At 34.9% G+C, this 20,456-nt stretch overlaps 1 protein-coding gene across 1 annotated transcript; it reads right to left on the bottom strand.

Moving 5' to 3' along the window:
- Window positions 1-277: 277 nt before the first annotated feature.
- LOC117169954 lies at window positions 278-1,081 on the bottom strand. The gene has a single exon (XM_033356464.1). The coding sequence runs from the start codon at window positions 1,079-1,081 to the stop codon at window positions 278-280; it is 804 nt and encodes a 267-aa protein (XP_033212355.1).
- Between the last annotated feature and the right edge of the window lie 19,375 nt (window positions 1,082-20,456).

Raw genomic sequence — 20,456 nt, forward strand, 5'->3', positions numbered from 1 at the left:
AGACGTTTATTTTTCGGATCGACGAGAAGTCCGTAATAAATCAGAAAGTCCATGCCGATGATAGGCGTATCAATATCCGCTACAATCATTCGCCATTTGAAGGTACGTCTAAGAGATAAAGTCGTGATCGACGGCCATCGTACCGTACATTATTATACGTGTGTTATTTGCCGCGTAAAGTTCGTATTCGTTCTTGCGTAAGTGTCCACCAACACGTTTTCGCGGAAAAACACTAACGTCGGCTCCGGTGTCGATTAAAAAGGCGATTTTCGTCATTTTATCTGTCACGAAAATGCGACGAGTTCTGCTGGGACCATCGTTGATCGCCGCTATCAATGATGGTTCTTTTCGTTTCCCGCGACCTTCCAAGTGCATGGTTTGCGACACTTCGTTGCTTTATCATCGAATTTATAGTGATACCAGCACAGATCATCTGAACCCGGTTCGCGACTTCGAGATGCATTTCGGCCGCGCGACTGACTTCTTCCTCTCGATCGACCTCGTCCTCGCGGTCCTTTACTAATTTCGCTATTTTGCCTTTTTCGGGTCGAATTTCATGGATCCGATCGGCCATCTCAGCCATTGCCGTTAAAGATTTTTCCGTCATCGGTGCTAAAACGTGCTGAGTCGAAACGGGTAATCTGTTCAACCATAAATTTCTTAAAAAGTCTTCATTTAAATCCGAGCCCGCTGAACTTTTTAGATGTCGGAGAAATTGCGACGGCGTTCGATTACCAATTTCTTCCCCTTCTAATAATTTTCTTACGCGTATGCTGCTGGAATCCGACAATCTTTTAATCAGACCGGCTTTCACGGCATCGTATTGTCCTTGTTCCGGCGGATTCTCAATAATATCCTTGATTTCCTCGATGTATTTCGGTTCGAGATTCGCGATCACATAACTGAACTTTGTAGAGTCCCGAGTAATTACGGCAATACTGAACTGTGCTTCCAGTTGTTTGAACCACAGCGAAATTTTGTCCGGCCAAAAAGGTGGTACGCGCATCGCGACCGCATGTGCACTCACTTGTCCGTTTGACGAATTGCTTTGATTCTCCGAACTGATATTGTCGGAGGCCATTTTTTATACACTTATCACCTAGTCCTTGCACCAAAGTTGTTCACTTCACTTCTGCACTTTCACGACAGTACACTTCACGATCACGTCGGGGTAACCAATTTGTAGTGTTCTCATATGGGAAGTGAAGGATATTAGGTATTATTTAAAGTTTAAGTGAACGAGGCGTGATTCACTAACAATGAATAATTTATTCAAACAATTAAACAAATCAGAATTTACAGAAATATTCAAAGTAAATCGGGACGGGAGACGAAGTATTCTCAACCGTGTCGGGTGTCGTACTGTTTATTCGAAAACGCACTTCCAGGATTCGCACCCAGGTCAGAGGACCTTTTCGTTCGCAAATATAACGGCACTTTTCCTACGATAGAAAAGGGCTACGAAGGAATGTCACGGAACGAAACAATCGCTCGGACATGCTTATCTTAGTCCCTGCGCTGGGCCAGTATACCCGGATGGTTAAATCTGCTAAATTACTTTATTGCAACTCGAAACCTTCCGTGTTTCCACTTTCGAACTATTTGCCTACTTTCTACTATTTTAGAAATACTATACTTTAAGTTATGTTACGCTACAAGCATTTAGAAATCAAACTTTTCCTTTTCTTGCCTTTTTTCATATCATCCGTTGTTTAGCTTAAAAGATTCATTTTCGTGTTTTTTTTAATTTTGTAAATGCTTTAACTCTAGTAACTTTTGGTTTGATGTAAAAAGTCATCCGGATAAATTGTTCAAATTTTCTAATACAATAAACACACGTAGAAAAAATTTTTGAATTTTTAAAAAAGTGGTCTCAAAAATTTTCAAAATGGCTCACTTTTTGAATTTTATATAAAAAATGGCTGGCTAACGAACTTGACCTTTAGTTTAGGAAACTAAAAGAGTGTACCAGAGGCCAATTTAATAGACAGTCATACATACAGGCAGACCGACAGACAGACGAATTCGTAAGAACGTATTTTTTGGATTCAGGGAGTCCCAAAACGTGGATATGATGAGAATTAACAAAAACATAAATAAAAATTTGTTCACTCTACTTTCGGTAAAAAATATTATCTATTTATTTTTTTCTTAGCTTGTGTCATGTGTCGAAAAATTTAATTTTTGGATTTTCAATGCTTTTTATCAATAAAACAAAAACCACGTGTCCTATAAAATGTAATTAATAATAAATTTGTAGATATTTTTTTGGGTGCACAATGTTTAGCTTATATTTTTTTTCATATCTTGCATAATTTGACTGCAAAATGCAATTTTTGATTATTTTTTCTGTGGTCAAAATTTACATTTTTAATTTCTCGAATAAATTCAAAAAGTTTTATAATAGTCTTATAGGGCATTCAAAAATTAACATTTTTCTTTTCAAGTACCATGAACAAGTGTACAGAGAATTTTTGAATCATGACAAAATGTGGACTCAAAAATGTTCAGAAATAGGCTCACAGGCACACAAACAGACACATTAGTAAAAACCTGTTTTTTGGATTCAGAGGGTCTCAAAACGTGGACTTTTTAACAAAAACTGGGGAGTGAGGGGGGTCAAATTTTATACAAATCCAATACCTTCTCTGATGAGAATGTAAAAATGGTTTATTTGCCATCAATAGTTTTTTAATAGTTCTGTCATTGGTTTTAATAGTAAAAAATAGCATTAAAAACATCAAAAATTAAAATTTTTGAAACCCCACACACGAGACGAAAAATAAATTATAGGCAAAAGTTGCGATAAGAATGTGCCCACGCAGAGGGCAGAATTTTTTTAAATGTTACTGATGTTTTTCATGATTAAAGCCAAACCACGCATCCTATCAAAAAGTGCTTAAGGGCATGTGATGCTTAGAGGATTCTCGATTTTACCAGTTTTAGGTTCCCCCAGCTTTTTTTCTAGAATAATAAATATTTTATCTTAAAAATTTGGGAAATAATAGCGAACATGCTAACGGACGTCCCCGCACGCTTTTTTCCTAGGTTCATTCAAAAAAGTTTTAATTTAGAAAAATGTGATTAATTTGCATAGCGCTTAGGAAATAGTATCGATTTTTTCAGTGTTAGATTGCCCCGGCTTTTTTCCTAGGATAAGAAATATTTTGCCTTCAAAATCTGGGAAATGATAGCGAACACAATATTTTTAGCCGAAAACTTTGGACTTATAAATAAACATAGGAACTAATCTCCCGGAACTAACCTTGTTTGCAGGTAATCAAAAGTTTATTGCATAAATAATTTCCAGATTATCGGAAAGGCAGAGATGAAAAACGACGTAAACTCAAAATAATGCATACAATTTTTATTTAGCACAATAATTTTTTTTGTTATTATATCCTTCAAAAAAGAGTCCGGGGACGTCCGTTATGATATTTTATAGCATCTCCGAATTCAGTTTTTTAAAATTTTCATTTTTGTGGAAAAAAGCCTTGGAAACTGTAAGTATCACGTGCCCTTAATAACCAAAAATGTACAACATATTTTTCAAAAGAATATTTTTTATTGTGTGATCTTTTACCGTATTTTGCACAGTTTGGCCGATAAATGTAATTTTTGAATTTTTCATGATTTTGTATGCTGTCAAAATTTGAACATTTGATTTTTGAAAAAAATAAAAAAAATTATTATAATAATCTTGTAGGATATTCAAAAAGCAACATTTTTCTTCTCCTGGGGATTTTTTCATATTTTGCGTTATTTGGCTTAAAATGTTGATTTTCGAGTGTAATTTGGAATTTTGTAAATGCTATAACTCTGGTAATTTTCGATTTCATGAAAAAAGTCATTTGGATCAATTGTTCAGCCTTTTTAATACTATGAATAACCGTACAGAGATTTTTTGAATAAAAAAAATGGATTGAAAAATATTCAAAATGTGCCTACTTTTTGAATTTGTATCAAAAATGGCGAAGTTATCGCGAACACAGAAAGACATGCCTACATACATACAGACACACATACAGCCAGACAAACGGACAGATACACATAGAGCCACATTCATAAAAACCTGTTTTTCGGATTCAGGGGGTCTCAAAACGTGGACATTTGACAAAAACTGAGGGGGTCAAATTTCACATAAATCTAATACCTTCTCTGATGAGAATGTAAAAACGCATTGTGCCATTTTCGATAAATTCTCGAACAATCTCGAAATTATTCGAAATAAATGTAAACTATTGTTGTCGGGAAAACCGCGTTCTTGAATGGATCAAGTTTTAATTTTTCTGTTGCTTAAAAAATGTCTGCAAACTTCAGGTTTATGAGAAACGTAAGGTTATTTAAGTAATATACCTAATCATTAAAATTAGCAAGATTTCTAAGATTTATGAAAAATACGAGTAACTTTAAGACATTCCAAAAATTGAAAGAGATTCGAAATAAAGTTAAAATTAAAAAATATTTCTAAAAAAAGTTTTTAAATATATATTTTTGAATATTTATAAATAAAAATGTTGGTTTTTCTTACGGATTTTGAAAGGATTCACGATAAATAGAAAATTTTCTTATAATTCTTAAAAAACCAATAGGTTCCCAATGGGAAGCGATGACCTCAGTGTGGGTGCAGAGGCATTCATCTTTAATCGGCAACCTAGGGTTACCTTACGATAACGATAAAGACGAGGGGTGATGTTTGTGGTGTTAGTGTGGGTGTATGCACTACCAATCGGGACTCTGGGGTCACCTTATGGCAATCAATAGGTCCCCGACGAGAGGTGATGCTTGCGGTGTTAGTGCAGGCGAATGCACCTTCAATCGGGACCCTAAGGTCACCTTATAGCAACCAATAGGTCTCCGTCGAGAGGTGATGCACGGAGGTGAAGCGTAGTGTCTTTTTTCAACGTGTTTGGTAATGATCATCTCAATCTTGTGGCTTATTGAGCGAGTCTGCGTCACGTGACCCCCTTTGTATAATGCCGAATGCTGTCGCATGAGAATTGCGTCGAACTCTTGACGAAGTGCTATGGGTAGGCCCGTCTTAATTTGTTCTGTGTTGAATTCGATGGCTCCACTTGTTGGCATTCGATCGATCAGATAGATCAAAATGCGCTTACTTTTTCCGGCATATAGAAACCGAAGGGGATGATTGTATATCACATCCTGTTCCTCATTCGATGGGATACCTAGGATCATGGGATGTCGCATTTCCTCACTGACACCATCCACAGCGAGTACTATCTGTCCTGAGCATGTTCTCAAATTGTTGAGTTGGTCTTGCGACAGAAAGCGTGCATGGATGAAATTATCTGAGGCAGGGGTGACATAGAGCGCCAGGTTGTATTGCCCCGCGAACTGCGCCACGATCCACTATGGTTTTCTATTGGTCCTGGAAGCAGCTGCGAGACGTGTGGGAAGTTCTTTCGCTGATTTGCCGGATTCTCGCCGGTTTTGGAGGCGCGTCCTTGGCATTGATCTGCTTGGATACCGGGCGAGACTCAGTCCTATTGTCGCTTTTCCGTTATGCCCATTTCAAAAGTTTGGTTTCATCCGCCTCGGCGTTTTTGGCGAAAGTAACCATATCGTGATGGGCGCGAATGTTAGCTGCTCGAATACCCTGGCGGATGGCCGGCCGAAATAATTCTAAGAAGAACGCCACCATAACCTCCTAGGGTTCAGTTCTTCTCAAACGACGATTCAATAGCATTTTCTTTTGCAGAAAAACGCTTACGGGTTCTTTTCACCCTGCTTCTGCGAGTATAGGGTGGGCAATAGGCGACTCTGTGTGGCTGGATTGTCAAAACGCTGTATCAACAGTTTACGAAAGCGGTACCACTCAAAGGCCAGTCCTTTGTAAGGTTTCCACCACTGAATTCTAGTTTTGGGGATTCAAACAAGGGGTTTGCTCCCTGGGCTATCATTGGATAACCCCTCCAGGGGTAGAAATGCCCTAAATTAGCACGTGAGGGCTGGGTACCTCTTGCTGCGGTTATTTGCGGCGTGTGCTAGATATGTGATTATGAAACATTGACGTTCGGAGTATACGTTTCACTCAATTTGTCGGAGCTAGGTACTTGACCAACGTTGTAGGGGGTGCTTGTCTACCATGAGGGGCAGGTGCCTCTATCCCGTCGTAGGCGGTCATCCCGGTGTCGTGAGCAAGTGACATGTGTATATTATTGAGGATCGGTGCATGGGCACCGTTGCGATTTGATGCTGGGGCACCTTGTAAACGGGGTGTCGGCACATGGTGGTACGTAGATGCTTAATTATCGTTAAAAGTCTGAACGTATGCATCATTCAAATTGTACGCCTTGCCCCCTGGGAAGATAGGCGCGAGGCGTTGCGGTGGATAGGTGCTTGTGCACCGTGCCAATTGTTTCATTGGGCATCTTGGGAGCTGGGTATCTGAGAATCGTTGAAGATGTGTGCCGGTGCACCTTGGAAGCCTAGTGTCTGGATATCATGTTGGATGGGCGCTTGTTCACCGTAGGGATTGTATGACGAGACACCCGAGAAGCTGGCCGCCTGGGCATTGTGATGGTTAGGTGCTAGTGCACCATTGTGATAGTATGTATGCGTACCTTGGAGGTTGGGTGACTGGGTGTCGTTATGGTTGGGTGCTTAACCCCTGTTGCGATCGGATACAGTGGACCCGTAAAGAGTAGGTGCATCAGCACCGTGGGAGTTGGGTGCCTGGGCCTCTCGAAGATTGAGTACCTGGATATCCTTATGGGTGGGCGCTTTGGCCCTGTTGAGAGCGGGTGCAGTGAGCCCATCAAGAGTAGCGGCAGTAGTACCGTAGAAATTGGAAGCCGGGAGATCTTGGAGGTTAAGTGCCCGGACATCGTTGTGGATGAGTTCTTGGACCCAGTTAAGAGCGGGTGCAGTGGACCCGTAAAGAGTAGGTGCATGAGCACAGAGGGAGTTGCGTGCCTGGGCCTGTCGAAGGTTGAGTGCCCCGACATCGTTGTGGGTGGGTGCTCGGACCCTGCTGAGAGTGGGTGCAGTGGACCTGTAGAAAATAGATGCAGTAGCACCGTAGGAATTTGGTTACTGTGCCTCTTGGAGGTGAGTGCCCGGACATCGTTACGGGTGGGTGCTTAGACATCCTGCTGGGTTGGAATTTGGATTCCACTTGGATTGCTGCATGGGAAGGCGTGTCGGCTACACCCCGGAACAGGGATTTTACTGGGGTTACCACAGTGGGGGCTCCTAGAAGAGGTACAATTCTGTCGGCTACTAGGTGCTGGTGCCTGAGGATGACTATTTCCTGGAATCGGCATGAAGCCGAAAGATCTGATAGCGGACCCATGGTTTTTTGCACGATATCCATCCTGCTTGGGACCGGTGATGTTAGATCATTTATTGTTGGGTGTTCCACCTCTAAATTTTCTGAGATTGGTGAAACGGGTGTTGGTCCTCGTTCGAGAAATCGGTCTACCGGTTTTCTGGGAGGCGAACTTATGCCGGTTAGGAAGTCAGCGGTGGATTTGGTCTGCGGAGAAGTATTGGTTACGCGCCACCAGGTGTTGATCTCCACTCTCGAAAGTGGATGGGCTTCCTCTAAGAGTTAAACGACTCCTAAACACTCGGGCTTCTGGAGTGCGGGCTGTCATCCCGAAGAAGAGAGGTTTTCCGGCTGTGGGCGAATGATTGGCAGGTGCCACTATCTTGCGATAACCTGCAATTTAGGTTGCCCCACGTTGGGCGCCATAAAAATTGTAGCCGTTAAATTAATGTCCAACACCCTTTTGATTAAATTTTACTTCAGGGGAATGAGTGGGCAAGGTTTAGGGCAACATACCATTTTTGAGCGAGTAGTTAAGGGAGAATGGATTACGAGAGAGATTGATATTTTTATCTTCTTCATCTGGGCTATTTTGACATCATATTTGATTTGAATCTATCATCCTTCGTTTGAAAACTGTGGTCTCAGAGTAGGCGCATGCATCCGCAATCAGGACCGTAGGGTCCCCTTATGCTAACCAATAGGTCCCTGACGGGAGGTGATGGTTGTGATGTAAGTGTAGATACATGCACCTCCAATTGGGACCCTAGGGTCACCTCAAGGCAACCAATAGGTACTCGACGAGAGGTGTTGCTTGTGGTGTCAGTGCAGGCGCATGCACCTCAATCAGCACCCTAAAGGTCACATTTATGAAACCCGTAGGTCCCTGATGGAAGGTGATAGGTGTGTGTGTGTGTACTGAAATAAAATAGTAGATTTACAAAAGAAACAAGCCAGGAAGTGTTCCTATGGACATTGTTTCTAATTGTCATAGAAGAAGAATTAAAAGAATAAATACATGAGTAACCAAAAAGGGGAACGGTCAGGAATATGAGGGTAGAGGGAAAATTTTTTTACTATAACCCTTGGAGAAATACGAAAAAACGAAGCAAATTGTATGCTTATCGATAGGGTGCTTTATGTCGGAAAACTTCTGTAGAGTGACGTCCTGCACTTGGTGTGTCCGACTAAGGCCTAGGCATGGGTACGGCAATCACGTAAATGATGGGGGTAACTCAGACTCTGATAAGCCCGCCCTCGTGGATCTCCTCTTAACTAAAAATTGAATGAAATTGATGAAACTACCGACTGCTGCTACGAAAAATTTCATAACCCCGAGGAAATTTAAAAAAAGACTTTATTTGTTAAAAAGGTAATTATTAACTGTTAAAGGAATGGTACGAAATGAGAAATACATAATTATGCAAAGTTTAAATTAGGAAAACTTGCTATTCGTTTTTTTCACATTAATCTCGTTGTTCGTTTCTGGAGTGGCAAACAAAAGCAACTGTTGCACATGCGTAGTAATTCACTTGTTTCTCGCGTGCCTCCTTCGGATCTCCTCTGAAGCTCTATCGCCCCGTCCCGCATTCCCCTATAGGTTTCACAAAAATATGCCTGAGTGCCGTACCCATGGGTCTAGGTGTTCTGTGCAGCATAACCCACTTATATTTATGCCTATCCTAGAGTGGACCGACGCGCCAGTGGGGTAAATGTGGTAGAGGGCGACCCGCGATTGGCCGCTTTGCTGCTTCGAGCAAACCTGTCAGCACGGGTGCCGCGGTGGCGGGGATTTCAATGGTGGGGGTCTCGGTAGACCGGTTTTCGACCGAGTGCGTCAACTCGGGCATGGTGGAGGGGTTATCCTCTGATTGGACGAATCCGTGTCTGGGGCGAAATTTTCGTTCTGTGCATCATATCTCCGTCGCGTCGCTTCTGCGCTTTACTCGCTTTATTTATTGGTTTTTAAATGAAAGTTACATCGCTTGCCTTTAACACGTACAATGGGGCGTTTTTACGTTGATCGAGGAGAGCGCAGGAAGGAAAAATCTTGTTGCTACAACTAAAATTACCGCATGCTTGCGGGCGGCGAAGTTTCTATACAGACCTTTTCCTGCAACACCGAAAAATGAAGAGAAAAAAATCTTTGAAGAAGGTACTCAGTTACCACTTTTTAACAACTTTGGAGAAATTAAAACTATTTTAAAATCGTTTGCATTCACCCCTCCTCCCTACGTCACACATCTTTATAAAAATGAATAGCACTTTATGGTTCAAAATAACTTTTTCTGGTCAGAAATTTTTTGTCTTCGTCTCATTTCTCTGATTTTTGTTATTGTATTCAAAAAAAGAATTGTGCCATTTCTATATTAATTAGAAAAATATGTAAATGGTGGCACAATGCCTTAAAAGTAAAAAAACACCCTCTACCCTTAAATACTTAAAGTTACCTCTAAGAATAATATTTTGCTTCTGCTACAGTTGTTCACATTATTTCTCGTGAAAAAGCTCTAGAATTACTTCAGAAATATTACTTATATATTTTATGTATTAGCAGAATAATTTACAGAGAATTTCAGTTCTGGTTTGGGCCTTAAAACCACCTTTAGTAAAAAATATTCAGGCAAAGTAGGCACTACGCGCGCTCTAGCCCAAATACAAACCCCTTCTTATCCACCCCTCAATTCACCCTTCCCCAACATTTTTCGCGACTATTTCCCTTACTCCTCACTTTACCAAATAACACTCGCCATCCTCTACTTCCCTGTTCTGGCTACTCAAACTTACTTCTTCTCACCTAAACTTACTTCCTCTACTCCCCCCTCATTTCCCGTAATTTCCTCTACTTTGACTGACTTTAAATCAGTTCACCTGCTTTATCTCCCCTCACTTTCCCTACTTCTTTTCCATCAACTTCCACTTCCATCAACTCTCATAATCTCCTTTACATATTATCCACATTTCCCCTCAATTCTCCTACTTCCCCTCCCATCATTCATCATAATTTATCCTTGCCAACCTTATTTCTCCTTTCTTTCCCAATTTTCCCTCTCAGAATTTCCTTTTACTTTTGAAACCATTCATTATTATTTATAACAATGTTTCTCTTAGAATAATGCTAGAAAGTTGCAGTTTTTTTAAACTTTACAATTTTGGTTGAATTTCCATTAAGTTAAGGTACTAATTAATTAAAGTTGACTAAAGTAATTTTTGAACAATTTATTATTTGTTTAAATATTTTTCTTTCAATAATGCTTGAAAGTTGCGGTTTCTCATAAATGTTTAAATTGTCCTCGTTAAAGCGAGGTAATTTGTGATCAAATTCAAGACACATAATTGTTTAGACACATTACTACTGTTTACAACTATCTTCTCCTATAGTAATGCTAGATACTTGCGGGTTTTTCTGTAATTTTTTACTTTTTGCATATCTTTTACTTAGATCAAGGTAATAATTAACGCAATTCGAAAGAAATAATTATTCAAACGAGCTATCATTATTTACGAAAATCTCCTCATATAGCATTCAAAAAATTATGTCTAGTAACTTAAATTAATCATTACCACATTATGTTAGAAGTGGAACAAGTTTAAAAATTTTAGAAAAAATCAGAATCGCCTGTCATTACTTACTTATGACCTAAATTAATTATCATCTTACTCTCATCATTGAAATTGAGCAAACGCAATTTCTTAAACATATTATTATTGTTTATAACTATCTTCTCTTAGATAATTGCTAAAACCCCAGGCTGAAACATTATGTATAGTTTATAGATAATGTAAAGTATTATATAGAATAGTAATTTGTTTTACACACTTTTTGTATAAAACAAACGAACATTATATATAAAACTTTACACTATATATACACTATATATATTTCTCGCCTGGGATGATACGATTTTATCTAAATGTTTGAACTGTGCTTTGTCTTTTTATCTATAAAAAATATTAAATAAACAATAAAAATTAGATGTAATAATTTTTTAAACTGTATCCTTTATTTGTGTACAAATTTTTCTGAAATAAAACATAAATTTTAAATATTCATACATTTTCTATATTGGCCATATTGATTGTAAATTTTCTGAAAGTAGTAAGTGAGAGCATTTTTGTTCAAATTAATATTAATAATTATATTTATTATTTGTTTTGAAATAAAAGGTTGAAGATAAGCTGAAAAGTTCAAGAACACTCACAAATTTTTAACATTACTCTAAGACATGATTATTATAAAGAATTGTTTAAACAGATATGTTTGTTAACTTAAATAAATTATTATCTGACTCAAATTGAGAAGCGAACGAAAAGTGGCAGGTTTAGAAAAAACTACACTTTTCTTGCACTATTACGAAATATTATTATTATAAATAATAATAAATTATTTAGAAATTATTTCTCTTGAATTTATTTGCCTATTGCCTCGCTGTAACTGAAAACTTCAAAACAAGTTGAAAAAATTGAAAAAAACATTGATCTTCTAACTCTATTAAAAGAGAAAATTGCTATTAGCACTAATAAATTGTTCAAACAATTTATTTAAACATTTCATTACCAATAAAAAGTAATCATTCATGTAAAAGAAATAATTTTTACTTAAAAAATGGCACAAAAAATATAATTAGCGCCCAAAAATCGCAAAACCCAATTTTGCACATATGGTGTTTTTTTGGGACCCTATCAAACTGACTTATAGGAATGACATTTAGAAACTAAATCTTGATTCGTATTATATAGCTAATTGTGAAGAGAAATGTTGACTTTAAACTCGAGTAACCTAATATTGACGAATCTAAATAAAATTTTCAGAATCGTCTTTCTTTCTTGTGGGAAATACTTGTTAAACTCCATGGCCCTTGCGGAACCCCTAACGCCTGGAACAACGAGATAATATTCTTTTAAATTCATAAGCGATTGCACAATCACTATTACACAAAATTAATGTAAATAGAGCAGGGGTGGGGTGAGACAAGAAAAAAATGAATATATAATTTTTTTGCCACCCTGGTGTATAGTGAAGCTGGCTTTATGAAGCTTAATTATTTTGCGTTTTAATGGACCTCGTCTTTCCGAGGAATCCCTTTTGGGTAGGACTTGTTAATCGAAAAGTCCCTAGTCATCGAAGACAAAGGTGCTTTCTGATGCTGACTGCGGTTATAATATCGCGGCGGTACAATACCAGGTCTCCTGCGTTCTTTATTTATTTTTAATTTACTTTTTTCTTGTAGCAAAGACCGAGACGAATCTTTGTACAAAGAAATACTCACGTGAATGTTTTTCATGAGGCGGCAAAAAGGACACCGCTCAAGTATATTTTGTAACGGTCTCTTTTAATTTTATTGCCACGAGCCCCACTAAAGACGAGCGATTATCATCATTTCTCTTTAACAATAATTAGATAGGCACGCAGTGCTGTCATGCGTGAGTAAACAGCAATATTTCACGCACGGTTAACAAATACAAGAGGCAGTCAGCTGCTAAACGAGACTTTTGATTCACCTGCCATCAAGTTTCTATTTTCGGATATTTTGAGCCAAAAGATTTCGTCTGCATCTCATTTTTCCGGTAATTTGAGCAAAAATCAATACATTCGACTCCTGATATAAGACTGGTTCTGGGCTTAACTTAACATGGCCTTGATCCTGAATCGGGGAAGATCCCGACGTAAACAAACAGAGCCGCATGGATAATTTCGGTTAAATTTGAACGCATGACGCAACTGGATGCAACTGAAACTACGGAGGCCATCAGCTCTGGGAATTTCGTAAAGCAAGGGTTCGAATTTCAGGAGATGAGTTTAGATATTTTATATGCAGAATGACCCAATAGTAAATACATATAACTTATTCAAACGCATCACTGGTAAAAATTTAAATAATACCTCGGAAAATTATAATATAGCTTTCTGTAACAAATAGTGATTTTAGATAGCAGCGTGGCTCTGATGGTAGCGTGCTCGGACAGGGTTACTATAAAATTACTATTTTGAAATTTCTTCACTTTTTCTGAATTTTACCTGACTAATTGTTTATTTTCCTTGAGCAATATAAATTTGGCTTTCATATACGTATAGAAAACAACCTTACACCTAGTAGATCAATAATTTTAATACAAACAAATGTTTTTTTCTTTGTTTATTTTAAAGAGTTTTAATAGCAAAAGCCATACTGACGATTTCAAGGTAAAATTTCACTGAAAGATCGTACGTAAGAACATTTTTTGTCAAAAAAATAGTTAAGTTTTAAACTCAAAAAAGTTAATTCGCAGCGAATACTTTAATAGTTGATATTTTCAAACAAAATATTATAATTTGTAATTCAAAAATTTGAATAAAGCCAAGTACTACACATTTAGAAAAAACTAGTTTAATTCTAAACCAAAGCAGATTAATTTTCGAAAACTAAAAGAGCAATTTTTAACAAAGGAGTCAAATTTTTATTCCAACAATATGAATATTCTACTAACTAATGCAGTTTAAACTCAATAGAAACTGGTTTCTAACAAGATAAATGAATTTCCAAATAAAAAATTAAATTTTAAAAATGTTTCTTTTAATTGAAATTTTTTTTTAAACTGTGAAACTCTTCTATAGCGCCGATTTTGGGGCTGACGGTGGGTGGAAATTAATTCATTTTAGCCGGCTCCGCCTTTGTTTGTTTATGCTTGAATGCCCGTCTGAGTGACCACCGCGAGACCCAGCGCAGCTCCTATTACACCTACCTGCGGCGCGGCGTGAATTCTCGGAAGAGCTATAGAAGGGAGGGCTATTGAAGGGTTTCACTGTATTTCAATTCTGAGTTCAATAAAAAAATTTTGAACTATAATCATGAATTATTAACTAAAAAACTCAATTTTTAACTAAGTTTTTCCACTTCCAACTAATTATATGGATTTTCCATAAAAAAATACAAGCTTCCAAAAAATAGTTGAATTCTCAAACAAAACTAATTAACTTTCAACCAAATAGTTCCATTTTTCGCAAAAAAGTATTAAATTTCTTCGAGCATAGATGAGTTTCAAGCCAAACCGATAAATTCTCGACGAAAGGATTAAATTTTAAATCAAGAAATATTTCCTAGTCGAGAATGACAAAAAATGTTATAGAAATATTAAACTTTTATACTGAATATCCAATATACTTAAATTCTCCACGTTTATATAATTAATCAAATTTATATGTATCATTATCCGCTATATTTGTAAAATCTTTGGAATGCTTTTTCAAAAATCTCTTTCTTTCGATGGATGTTTTTTCTTTTAAGTTTTTCATGGAAAATTTAGATAAAATCTATTCAAACTTTTACGGCAAGTGAGGGAACTCTTTTTAAACCAAACACTATTTTACAAGAGTGACAGGAATTAATTTATTAAAGGAGTGATTGATGATTGACGGGTTTTACTATTAGATTATCATCAGTAAGTTTGCGTATGTTTATATGATCTTTCACATAATTTGACTTTGTGTAGCTCTTTGCCTAGGATGATCGCTGGAGAGATTGATTAGCGACCTGTGCCAGATCTGCGTTTTATAATGAACTTAATGCTAATAATCGTGAAATCTAGAATGATCCAAAATATATACATGGTCCTAAACTTCCCTTTTTAACTTTTCGCACATGAATTCCTTATTATCCGACAGTATAATGATGCTAGAATCGAGTGAGTCATTAAAATAATAAGAAAAAAACTTTCTTTCCATAGGTATCTTTTTGCTTTTAAGTGAAAATTTATAAATTCGGAGAAAATCTCTTGAAACTTTTGCATCAAGTGATGGAAATCTTTCTAAACCAAATGAAATTCAAAAAATTACCATGAGGGTAAACTCAAAAGAGTGCATAGAAAAGGCGCTTAAGATAGAAAACGTGTAACATTCACGTCCTGTTTATTTTTCGAAGAGGTCGGAAGTTCTTGGCTGTTTTCAAGTGTCTATTTCGCATGCAGAAACTCACTAGGTCCATTTACAAACATCATTTTAGGGCATTCGGAATCAGTATATGCAGAAGTTATCTGAGTGGAAAACGCCCAGCGGATGCTGCAAGGACAATGCGTAAATCAGTGGTTTCGACGTTTTGATTCTCGTGACAACTGACAAAAACCACAGAGGAACTTGTCGCTTCGCAAAACTAATCTATTTCCTTCGTAGTCGTTTATCAATTAAATGTCTAGCGGGGAGATAAAAGGCGTGGGTGACATCTCGCTTTCCTGCTACTCTTGATAAAAAATATGCTATCGATCTCCCTCAGAGTATCGATGCTTCCATTGTTTGTCGACCTGCCGAACTCGTTTTTCAAGTGGCAAAATTCCGAACGAAATATTGCACTAAACGTGGTTTTTGTGAAAGGCACGACTGCAGTATACGTTTAATCCACTGGGCCCGATGAATGAAAAAAAAGCGTTTGGTTCATAGACAAAAGCTCTGTGACAAAGTGCGATGAACCAAATCCTATGAAGCGACGACAGACCGTCAATAGGATACAATTTTTTAAATCCATATCACACCGAACCGCGGGATATCAAGCCGTTGCATTGAATTCAGATTAAAAAAATTACCTAAAGTAGGGGTCACGGGCCTGCAAAAAGGGGTTGCCCAACCTATTAGGAAGTTAAGTAATTGTTCAGGCCTCCCCTACTCATAATGTCCCTCCCTCCTTCCACTACATTTTCCTACTTCTCTTTCCCTCACTTCATGATTATCAACTCCCTCCCCTACTTCTTCGGCATCTACTTCCCTCTCTCTTCGATTCCTCAGCTAATACTCTCCTGCCCCTACTACCTTTTCCAGCAATTACTCCCCGTTCCCTACTCATCATTATTTCTCATCACTTGATCTACTTCCCCTCACTAACGGGCGCGTCCCTTACTATCCATCACTAATTTATCCTCACTTCACCTGCTTCAAACCCGTCATTATCAATCAATACCCATTTCCTCTCATTTGCCCTAGCTTCTCTTATTTCGATTAACTTCTCCTATTTTAATTTGCCCTCACTTTTGTACTTTCACTTCAGTAGTTTCTTATCTATCCGGATGGTCGGAAGGTCGATGGACGGACACCCTACTGATAATAGACATATAAGGATTTCTGCCCTGGGCTACGTAACTCTAAAAATGATCCACTTTTGTGGATCCAAAATTAATGTTTACCTAACTTTATTAATTTTTTCCGAGTTGCACTTTTGTCATACTTTTTATTTAATGTTTTACAAACATTTGAATTTTAGGGTAAGAGAAAAATTTACATTTTCCTGTATTAACCTCTAAATCTAAATGAATCTAGAATGTAACTTTTTTCTTTCTAAAAGTATTTTTTTTAGATTTTCTTACGTCTGAGTCCCACTAAAATTTGTTTAATCAGTCAACATTCCCCCAAGCTCAGCTTTTGAAATGAACATGAAGAAGCATACAGAATCATTAACATAAAACATTAACATAAAATAAACATAAAAAAATTTGTATTACCTTTTTGGAAATTTAATTTAGCTCACCTCTAAAACAATGTAAAGGAATAGACGGTATTTGTTTGAAATATTTCTAAATTAATTTTTTTTTCTTCGAAAGTCAAGAAGTTGTCAGGCATTAACAAAAATTAAATTTCTTAAACAATTCTTATTGTTTTTAAACCACTTTTTCGGCATAAAATTGTAAAAAGTTATAATTGTACGAGATGAATGATACAGTTGATGCATTTCAAAAATAATGTATCTAACTTGAAATATTTGGTAATTATTTAAGCAATTTTTATTGGCTAAAAAATTTTTCCCTATGTTAAAAATGTATTATTTTTTAAAAGCAATGACATGATTAACGAAGCTTAGGACGAATATTTTCTCCCTCGATTTTCGGGAATTATTTAAACAATTTTTATTTCGTAAAATATTTTTTCTTCGTAAATCTTGATAAGTTACTACTTTCTGGAATCAATAACGCCTTTAATGAATGTCAAAAGTGATATTTTGTAATAAAGAAAGTTTACAATTACATAAACAATTTTATTTTGTTTGAACAATATTTTTTAGAACTTCTACCCTAATTATTTAAAAATAACCTCTTTTTCAACAAAATTTCTCTCCATCTTTCATATGAAAAAGGGAAGCGATATTTTTTGTTTAAATAATTACAAACTGTCTTTCAAAAAAAATATCACACTTCTGAGCATTCATTACTTGCGTCATTGATTTCAGAAAATAATAATTTATTACGATTTACAGAATAAACAATACTTTAAGCCAATGACAATTATTTAAATAAATACTAAATATGTCAAGTTAGACTATTCAAATTTATCCACTGTATCATTTATTCCGTGAAATAGTAATTTTGTATTATTTGCTGTCGAAAATAAATTCTGTTTTATTAAATAAGAATTATCTGAGAAATCGAAAATTATTTAAAAATATTTGGATACCTGTAGCTTATTGAATATAAATAGTTAATACAGATCAAAGAAAAAAATACCGACTTCAGCATTAATTTAACAAAAAACTGACATTTTGATTTTTTTGGGGGATTTTTAGGACATAAAAGATTTCAGAAAACTTAGAATTTTTGACAGAAAAGTTACTTGCTAAAAAAAAGATGAATTTTCAAAAAAAATAGTTAAATTTTCAACGAAAAAAAAAGATATACTTTTGACCTAAGATAAGGAACTTTTAACCAATAATACATGGATTTCTAACCAATTTTTCCACTATAACAGCCAATTTTCAAGAAAATAGTTACATCTTAAGCCAAAGAGATAAATTTAGAACTAAAATGATGAACGATTAACTAAGCAAAAATAAATTTTGCATAAAATAATTGACCTTCAAACTAATAGTACAATTTTCAAAAATAAAAAAATATAATTTTGAGCCTAGAAAGTTAATTTTATACCAAAAATTACGATTTTTTAATCAAACTGTGGAATTTTCAACAGCAAAAGATAAATTTTCAACTAAAAATAAAAGAGTATAATTTTCATTAAAAAGAAAACTAATTTTCAATCCAATCGTTAAATATGCATATAAAGAACTGAACTTTTAATCAAAAAATATGAATTTGGGTAAAATGTGTTGAATTTTCAAATAGTTCTATTAAAAAAGAATTGTTGAACTTAATCCAAAATAATGAATTTTTAATAATAAAGAATGCGTTTTTGACAAAATTCTTTAATTTGTAGCAAAATAATTGAATTCTTACTACCAAAAATTTAATAGCCCACTTTTGAGACAAATAGAATGAATTTTCAAACAAAGAGAATCAATTATCATACAAAAACAATAATATTTTTGATCAAAGAGATGAAGTTTCTACAAAAAGAGATTAATTTTCAAAAAAAAAAAAGATGAATATTTAAAAATAATATTAAAATTTTTAGGTGAGAAAAATAATTTTTATTCCAAAAATGTAAATTTTCTGGAAAGTAGTGAAATTTGTAACTAAATAAATAAAATTTGAATAAAAATACTAAATCTTAAACTAAATAACTGAACCTTCATAATTTTGATCTAATTTCGAAATCAAATCAATCAACTGGAATTTATGGTATATACGTTTTTTTCAACTTCTGAGCTTTTTTTCGATTCATAAAATCGTTTTAATAATAAAACGCATGGTACATAAAACATAATTTATGAATTTTTAATACGAATACATTTTTTTCCATGAGTTCATATCTGAGATTCGCAAGGGTTATTAAATCCATCCACATGAAAAATAATATCGCTATAAGAAATTTTACAACTTTTATATTATATGAATGAGAATTACAAAGTTTAAAAAAATGCTTTTCTCTCAGTTGGTCATGAAATATATGCTATTTTGTTAAGGAAATTGTATTTAGAAATTACTTTTTTATTATTTTTCGAGTTTTGCGTATCATATCGCGAGATACGTATCGCGACGTGATTTTAAGGATGATGTGCAACAAATAAAGTTTTTATTGGCTATAAAAAGGACAGAGGCTTTTGTGAATTATACCTGTATACTAAAATTCGCTTTTAGTGTTTTTGGCTTTAGCAACTGAAGGAATTCTTATTCATTTTAGCTTCGAATTACTCGCCCTCTCATTTTCTGTGTTCTTCTTTAATTCTCTTTATTCTATTATTTTCCTGATTGTCAACTTCTTGTCAAAATTATACACTTTTCAACAAACAAAAATTTAATAAATTTTAAGCAAGGAATTTTCTAGAAATTTTTGAATTTCAGGGTGGGATAAAAAGGCCAATTTTCTCAAATTGAGTTCCAGATCTCTATTCCGGAAGATTTATAACTTTCTAGGACCAAGAAAAAATATTTAAAAATAAGATGAATTTAAACAAAATACTTACATTTTTAACGAAAGAAATTAACTTTTGAATAATATAACGAATAATTAATAAAAAAAATAATTTTTAAGAAAGGAGTATTACTGTCAACCAAGTAATTTATTTTTCAAGTAAAAGAGTAAAGTTTTAACCAAACATGGAAAAATGAGGAATTTTTATCAAAAGTTTGAAATTTTCAACCAAATATTTAAATTGAATACCCAAATAATCCAATTCCACTTGAAAAGAATAATTTCCAACACAAAGTTTCATTTTAAATGAAATAAATTAATTTGCAGTCAAATGATCAAATTTTGAATCAAAAAAGTTTAATTCTTAACGAAAAATTATTATAGAAGACTTGTTAAAATATACTTTTTAACAAACAAAAAAAAGCAAAATGCAAGAAATTATGTTTTTTAATCGGTTACTAAAATAGCTACATTTTTTATTAAAAAATTAAGTTTTAATGCAAAAAGAACATTTTCAACCAAAAATAGAATAGTTAAATTTGCAGCTAAAGAATTAATTTTCATCTCAAAAATTAACTTTCAGCTAAAAATATGTGGATGTTTCACCAAAGAGATCAAATTTCTACCAAAAGTGATGGATTTTCAGCTAAAATAATGAATCATCAATTGGAAGAATTAAATTTCACGGTGAAAAAGTGAATCTTTAAACAAAGAAAAAAAGAATTAAAAAAATAGGCATATTTTTCACCAAAGAGATGAATTTTCTACTAAAATAATAAATTTTAAAATAGAATAATTAAATTTTTAGTGAAAGCAATTAAATTTTGAAACAGAAAAATAATTTTCTACGAAATTAGTCAATTTTTAACCAAAACTGGAATGATTAAATTTACAATTTAAAAACTA

Source organism: Belonocnema kinseyi, chromosome 3 (assembly GCF_010883055.1).
Source record: "Belonocnema kinseyi isolate 2016_QV_RU_SX_M_011 chromosome 3, B_treatae_v1, whole genome shotgun sequence".
Classification (NCBI taxonomy): Eukaryota; Metazoa; Arthropoda; class Insecta; order Hymenoptera; family Cynipidae; genus Belonocnema; species Belonocnema kinseyi.

Excerpts from the sequence above, each read along its gene's own strand:
- LOC117169954 (XM_033356464.1), bottom strand. The coding sequence starts at position 1,081 with ATGGCCTCCGACAATATCAGTTCGGAGAATCAAAGCAATTCGTCAAAC.